The sequence below is a fragment of the Saccopteryx bilineata genome, chromosome 4 (assembly GCF_036850765.1).
Source record: "Saccopteryx bilineata isolate mSacBil1 chromosome 4, mSacBil1_pri_phased_curated, whole genome shotgun sequence".
NCBI lineage: Eukaryota > Metazoa > Chordata > Mammalia > Chiroptera > Emballonuridae > Saccopteryx > Saccopteryx bilineata.
This window is the reverse complement of record NC_089493.1, coordinates 37651667-37658855: the sequence shown is the minus strand read 5'-3', so window position 1 is coordinate 37658855 and position 7189 is coordinate 37651667. Positions and strand designations below refer to the sequence as shown.

General features: G+C 48.1%; 1 protein-coding gene across 1 annotated transcript; it reads right to left on the bottom strand.

The window, feature by feature from the left end:
* Positions 1-207: 207 nt before the first annotated feature.
* GPHB5 (glycoprotein hormone subunit beta 5) lies at positions 208-6898 on the bottom strand. Its single transcript, XM_066277582.1, has 3 exons — positions 6841-6898; positions 4842-5046; positions 208-396 (listed from the first exon to the last, which is right to left on the bottom strand). Exons 2-3 carry the CDS (start codon positions 5043-5045, stop codon positions 208-210), a joined length of 393 nt encoding a protein of 130 aa, XP_066133679.1. The 5' UTR covers position 5046; positions 6841-6898.
* Positions 6899-7189: the final 291 nt, after the last annotated feature.

Below are 7189 nucleotides of genomic sequence, written 5' to 3'. Positions count from 1 at the left end.
ATCAATTTTGCATTATTAACATAAGAACGTTGCCTCGGGGCCTTATGCCAGGGCTGGACCTAAGAGGGACAGGTATACCTCTTCTACACGTGTGGTCCGAATTAAACAGTCCTTGAATGCAGGGGGTAATAGCTGCTTGTGCTGCCCGTGCCGGTGGGTCTGTGAGGCTCATGGGCTGCCATCTGCGTTCCGCAGGCCACGCCGGCTTCAGATGGTCTCGCACTCGGTGGTGGCGGTGGAGCAGGCCCCGCAGTCGCAGCGGACAGCCACGGGGTAGGTGTAGAAAGGGTCGACTCCGGGGGCACAGCTGGGCAGCTTGATGGTCACCTGTTTGGTCTCGTTGTAGGTACAGACTCGATGGTGGGCTTCGATGTAGGGGGGCTCCAGAATGGGCTTCTGTCCCCACAGGTAGAAAACAGGAAACCCGTTAGAACAGCAATTTTCAACCAGAGTGCCACAGCACGCTGGTGTGCTGCAAGAATGTTTAAAACATGCAGTACCTGACTATTTCGTCGGGGGCACTGACCTCTTCTCCCTTAGATTGTCAAATTAAAAAAAAAATGACAACAGCCAACACAATAGCCTTTTGGTGTGAATGAATCAAAATTATATCTTTTTCTGACAGATGGGCAAAAAACATATTTTTTTGGTATGCCACAGAATTTTAGCAATCAGTTTATGTGTGCCATGAGATGGAAAAGGTTGAAAATCGCGGCATTAGAACATAAGTGTCCTGCTTCATTTTCTTGCTATCGTTTATTGCTATCAGAAATCAATTTGTTATTCATTTGTTTACTTGTTCATCTGTCCCCCCTCTAATAAAAAGCAAATTCCTGAAAGCAGGAAGCTGATTTTGTTTACCATATTCCAAGCTCTTAGAAGAGCCCATGGCACACAGTAAGAGCTCAATAAATACTTAGCAGACGAGGCCCTGGCCGGTTGGCTCAGCAGTAGAGCGTCGGCCTGGCGTGCCGGGGACCCGGGTTCAATTCCTGGCCAGGGCACATAGGAGAAGCACCCATTTGCTTCTCCACCCCCCCCCCTTCCTCTCTGTCTCTCTCTTCCCCTCCCGCAACCAAGGCTCCATTGGAGCAAAGATGGCCCGGGCACTGGGGATGGCTCCTTGGCCTCTGCCCCAGGCGCTAGAGTGGCTCTGGTCGCGGCAGAGCGACGCCCCGGAGGGGCAGAGCATCGCCCCCTGGTGGGCAGAGCGTCGCCCCTGGTGGGCGTGCCGGGTGGATCCCGGTCGGGCGCATGCGGGAGTCTGTCTGACTGTCTCTCCCCGTTTCCAGCTTCAGAAAAATACCAAAAAAAAAAAACTTAGCAGATGAATAATCTGGATCATTGCAAAGCTTTCTAACTGGTCTCCTCTCCTCTACCATTACCCCTACAGTCCATTTACCACAGGGCAGCCCCCGACCCCGTGAATCTCATAAACGAAGTCAGATCGCATCCCCCTCTGCTCAAAGTCCCCGTGATTTCCCAAGCCACTCAGTGAAAGCGAAAGCCCTTACGACCACCTAAAAACCCTGCACCATCTTCGCTGCAGCGTCACCCTCTTATCCGTCTCCCGCGACCCCATCTTGCTGGCTCCCCGACTCTGCTCCAGCCACAGCAGTCTCCAGACTGTCCTCAGTCCCACCAGGACTCGTGCACCCCAGGCCTTCGCCCTTGCTGTTCATGCTGGCCAACTGCTCTTCTCCCTTGCGATTCACTCCTACACCAGCCAGAGGTTTTGACAAGGACAGTACAGAAAAGCTGAATTTATTTTTTTTATTTTTTTATTTTTTATTTTATTTTTTTTCTGAAGCCGGAAACGGGGAGAGACAGACAGACTCCCGCATGCGCCCGACCGGGATCCACCCGGCACGCCCACCAGAGGCGATGCTCTGCCCCTCCGGGGCGTCGCTCTGTTGCGACCAGAGCCACTCTAGCACCTGGGGCAGAAGACGAGGAGCCATCCCCAGCGCCGGGCCATCTTTTGCTCCAATGGAGCCTTGGCTGCGGGAGGGGAAGAGAGAGACAGAGAGGAAGGAGAGGGGGAGGGGTGGAGAAGCAGATGGGCGCTTCTCCTGTGTGCCCTGGCCGGAAATCGAACCTGGGACTTCTGCACGCCAGGCCGACGCTCTACCACTGAGCCAACCGGCCAGGGCCAGAAAAGCTGAATTTGACATCAACTGCTTCTCCTACTTCTCCGGTAGCACTTTACCCTTCCCCAGTTTTCTTCACGTCCTCCTTCCCTCAGTCATCTGTAATTCATATTTGACTTTCAAATAAACAACAAATTATTTTAGTATAAGTTTGTCCTGGCTCTGGCTGGTTGGCTCAGTGGTAGAGTGTCAGCCCAGCTTGTGGATGTCCCAGGTTTGATTCTGGGTCAGGGTGCACAGGAGAGGTAACCATCTGCTTCTTCACCCCTCCCCCTCTGCTTTCTCTCTCTTTCTATCTTCCCCTCCTGCAGTCATGGCTCAATTGGTTCAAGCACATCGGCCTGGGCTCTGAGGATGGCTTCATGGAGCCTCTTTGCCTCAGGCTCTAAAAATAGCTCAGTTGTGAGCATGGCCCTAGACTGGCAAATCATCAACCCCAGACAGGGTTGCTGAATTGATCCCGGTCCAGGCACATGCAAGAGTCTGTCTATCTCCCTTCCTCTCACTTAGAAAAGAAGAAACAAAACTTTTTTATTAAAAAAGAAAAATGTTGACATTTATGTTCAGTGCATCATGGTTTTGTTCTGTTTTGTTTTATTCTGTTTCAGGGTTTTTTGTTTTGTTTTGCTAAATCTGAGAACCCTAAATGTAGCCATGAGCAAAGGCTGTTTTCAGCAACAGTTCGACCTTCAACGTAAATGCAACCACATTCTCATCATGAGCATCCTATTTTCAGATGTCCTCCCCAGTTAAGTTACCAAAAATAAGTGCTTTATATCTCAGAGACTTTCAGATTGCTGGGAAAATAAATATCATTCCTTTATTTATTTTCTATAAGTAACCTCCTTTTCACAGCACAATAAAGGCATAAATAAAAGCTAGCTAACAACAAGGAGAATCTTGTTCTCTGATGGTCTTGCTGCTTCCTTTTCTCCAGTGAGAACACAGTCCCCGACCTCCTACCAGTGACCATGATCCAATTAAAGATATTCATCGGTTAATAAGGAGAAGAGAAGATAGACTTAAAGGATATGGTGGTTTGAGACTTGAGCCCAGAAAGAGGTCCAAACAGCCCCAAAATGCACTTCAAGCAGGAGAAGGCACCACCAGGCCAAGCCCTGAATATGAGAAGGTGACAAAATTCCCTCTGAGTATGACCGATGTCAAGTCACAGCCACAGAATCTTTAGCAACTAAATTTTTATTTGGCTACTAGGTCTCAAGCCCCCTACATGATGCAAAAATAAAGTTAATTTAGTGGATGGTTTCTTTTAATTTGGAGGTTTCATCAGCATAACCCAGTTTTATTCATGGGGTCATAATTGTATCTAAGTGACAGCAGATTGCTCTCTATGTCCCTAAATCTACAGAAGGATATTTATTTTTCCTAACGGCAGTGTCCTTGCACGGTGCTCAAGGGCTTCTAAGTTGCTGCCAATTAAGCTAGAGGATAAACATCACAAGTCCAGGTAGAGGTCAGCCCCATAAAACTCAATAGGCATTTACAAATGCCAGATTCATGCATGATTTTGACAAGCGCTGGAAAAGGTGCAAGAATTTATCTTTGCCCTGCAAAAAAACTCCAAATCCAGAGTAGCATGGTGGGCGAGGAAGGAAGACACAAGGGAGAGCAGAGTTTCGGGCTGACCAGGAGGTCAGAAAACCCTTGGGAATGGAGTCAACTCTGGAGACAGGGCTCAAAGAATAAATTTGATCGTGACAGGTGGATATGAGAAAGGATACGGAAAGAAGCAAAAGTGAGATTTCATGAAGGGCGTTTAATAAAAGCTTTAGAATCCATCTGACAAGGCCAGAGCTCGGAATATGTAGAGTCGCTGAGAAAACAGGCAGACGTCATACCGCCGAGGACCTTGAGAGCTGGTTATTGAATCTGCAGAAGTGGGTGCTCAGAAAAGATTTTTGAGCCGGGAACAAGATCAGGGCTGGCACTTCATTAGTAACCAGTTCAGACCTCAGTGGGTAGAGTCAGCAGTCACTTGTGTTGTGATCTGATGGGGTGTTGAAGGGCCCTCTTTCTTCTCGCCCAGGAAACACATCCTTAGCACAGCCCGATAAGGGTTCTAATTTTGAGATTTTTATTCCCATTTTATATGCAATATCTCTGAAAAGGCTGGCTATAATTCAATGTAAAGGGAATTGATCGGTCAGTTATCATCGCTGAGGCCCCCAGGAATTGGGGGTTGGCGCAGGGCTGTGGGAGAGGCACTGAAGGAGGGGCTGAGACGTCACCCTCATCTGTGACACAGCTCAGGGCCTCTCTCTTGGCTGGCTTTGTCACAGGTGAAAGGACACAGGGAAGAACTTTGGTTACATGCTTGAACCAAGAATATATTCCCACCTTTCCACTGTGAGAATAAATATGACTCTGCTATCACTTATCCCTTGAATTCCTCCACATCATCTGTAAAATGGGTAGAATAATAGCACAACCTAAGAGATGAATCCCAAACACACAGCTACTGTGCAGGTAAAATTTTATCAATGCATCAACAGAGGGGCAAGATTATGTTTCTTTCAGATGTTTTTTGGAGTCTGCCAAATAATTGTTTGTTTTCATCTGCAGGAAAAGGCAGATGCCCTGGCTTTACCTCATTTCATCAAAAAATTTTAGGAATCAGGCCAAGTGGATGGCCCCGAAGGCATCGCCACCAGGGCCTGTGTTGGGACTCACCTCCCAGGTTTCACAGCGGCCCCAGCAGGCATCAGTGGTGATCCGAAGGCCTCTGCAGCCCGGCTTCTTGGCCAGGAAGGTAAACTCCCTCACGGCACAGCCCACAAAGGTGCGCAGGTTCCCGCTGGAGGCGCTCAGAACGCAGCCACAGCCGGCCAGGAGCAGGAGAGCCATGGGGCCAAGCAGGAGGTGTGCCAGCTTCATGCTGCTCTTCCAGAGAGGGAAGGAAAGAGCGTTTACTCCCAGATCCAGCTGCCCTCCCGCGGAGCCACCAACAAGGCTGCTGTCAAAGGGACCTTGCTCTTAGTATGATATTTCAGAAGAAATAAGCCAAGAAATTGCAGATGCCCACAAACTCCAACTCAGGTGCCCAACGTTTCCTCTAACTGACCCCAGTATGGATCCCATGGACCCACTGTGCTCACTGGACCCCCAACCCTCCAACAGCATCCTCAGGCTTTTCCTGATCGTGACCCAACTGCCAGACTAGACTCGGGTGTTATAAAAGCCACTTGGCTTTTTCCAGTGGTCTCTTCAAGATAAACACAAAATAAGAGTCACACCAAAAGTAATGCATAGCCTAGTATAATACATGAATGCACACAAGTTATTTTTATTCAGATCCACTGTATTTGGTACCATGTTACATGTTTGCTCAAAATTATATTTTCAGTGTTGTGAATGGGGAGTCAATATGGGGAGATAGACAAATAATCATTGCGCTTGACTGGTGGTGGTGCAGTGTATAGAGTGTTGACCTGGGACACTGAGGTCTCAGGTTCGAAATCCCGAGGTTGCCAGCTTGAGCATGAGCTCATCAGGTTGAGCACACAATCACCAGCTTGAGCGTGGGATCATAGACATGACCCCATGGTCGCTGGCTTGAAGCCCAAGGTTGCTGGCTTAAACCAAGGTCTCTGGCTTGAGCAAGGGGTCCCTGGCTCAACTTGAGCTCCCTCCCCCATCAAGGCATATATGAGAAGCATTCAAAAACAACTAAAGTGCTGCAAGAGTTGATGCTTCTCATCTTTCTCCCTCCCCCCTCTCTCTTTCTCTCTCTCTCTCTCATAAAATAAATAAATAATAATAATAATAATAACTGTATGCCTGTCTGAATTGTTACTAACCCAACCCTCTACAAAGCATGGATATGCTCAAGATATTATGAAACCTGGCACCTGACTTGTTGGCCATTCATAAAAATGTATCCTACTCACTACAAAATGCCTGTGCTCTGTGACTCTGCTGTAATGGCACCTAGCTGTGACTCGATTTAAATCCAAATAATAAAAAACACCGGCAGTGTTTAAAATATAATTCTAATCTATTGTTTTTTTGGGGAGGGGGGGTATTTTTGTTTGTTTGTGTGTGTATGTTTGCTTTTAGTGAGAGTAGGGGAGATAGAGAGACAGACATAGTCCCAACCAGGATCCACCTGGCAGCCCCCTGCTGGGGCTGATGCTCTGCCCATCTGGGGTCATGCTCGCAACTGAGCTATTTTTAGCACCTGAGGAGGTGACTCCATGTAGCCATCCTCAGTGCCCAGGGCCAATGCACTTGAGCCCATTGAGCCATGGCTGCAGTGGGGGGGGGGGGGGTGAGAATGGGAAAGGGGAGGTGGGGAGAAGCAAATGGTCACTTCTCTTGTGTGCCCTGACCTGGAATCGAAACTGGGACTTCCATACACCAGGCCAACGCTCTGCTGCTGAGCCAACTGGCCAGGGCCAATCCCAATCTATGTTAACGTCTATACTCTCTGGGTCTGAGTCATTTCCTCCTCTTTTTTAGGAGCCAGAATCACTCCCTTCATGCTCAACCCACCAGACAGGACATACCTGGATGTTAAAGTGAGGGTGGACATCGCATTTAGGGGACACATCAATCATTAGCGCTTCAAACAGACTGAATCCCAGCTCCTACTTCTGATCTGTCACCTTCCCAGAAGTCTTAGGACTTCCCCTCAGGAGCAATAAGGTTACAAATATGGAGACACACCTACCTGATCTTGTCAGAAAGAACTCTTCTTGTAGAGCTCACACTTGCACCCAAGGTCTCAGCAAGCCACGAGGAGTGGTAGACGTTCGTGCTGGTAAATGTCTCTACCCTCTGTTTCTGGGCTGCTTGACTGCTCAAATATATAAGAAAGGTCTTGTCAATCAACACAAAAGAGACAGATCCTTACAGGAACTACTGAACACTTCAAAGGCCTGGGATATAAAGCAGGTCTCTATTTTCCAAAACTGATTAACTTAAAGGGTGTTGTTTTGTTTCTTAACATCACCTACTGAAACAAAAAGTTACCTTGGTAGGTGACATAATCTTAGGGAAACAGTCAAAGGCAGTTCACC

Coding starts and splice junctions, on each gene's coding strand:
- GPHB5 (XM_066277582.1), bottom strand. CDS start 5,045: ATGAAGCTGGCACACCTCCTGCTTGGCCCCATGGCTCTCCTGCTCCTG. Junction 397..4,841: donor GCCGCTGTGAAACCTGGGAG/GTGAGTCCCAAC, acceptor CTGTGGGGACAG/AAGCCCATTCTGGAGCCCCC.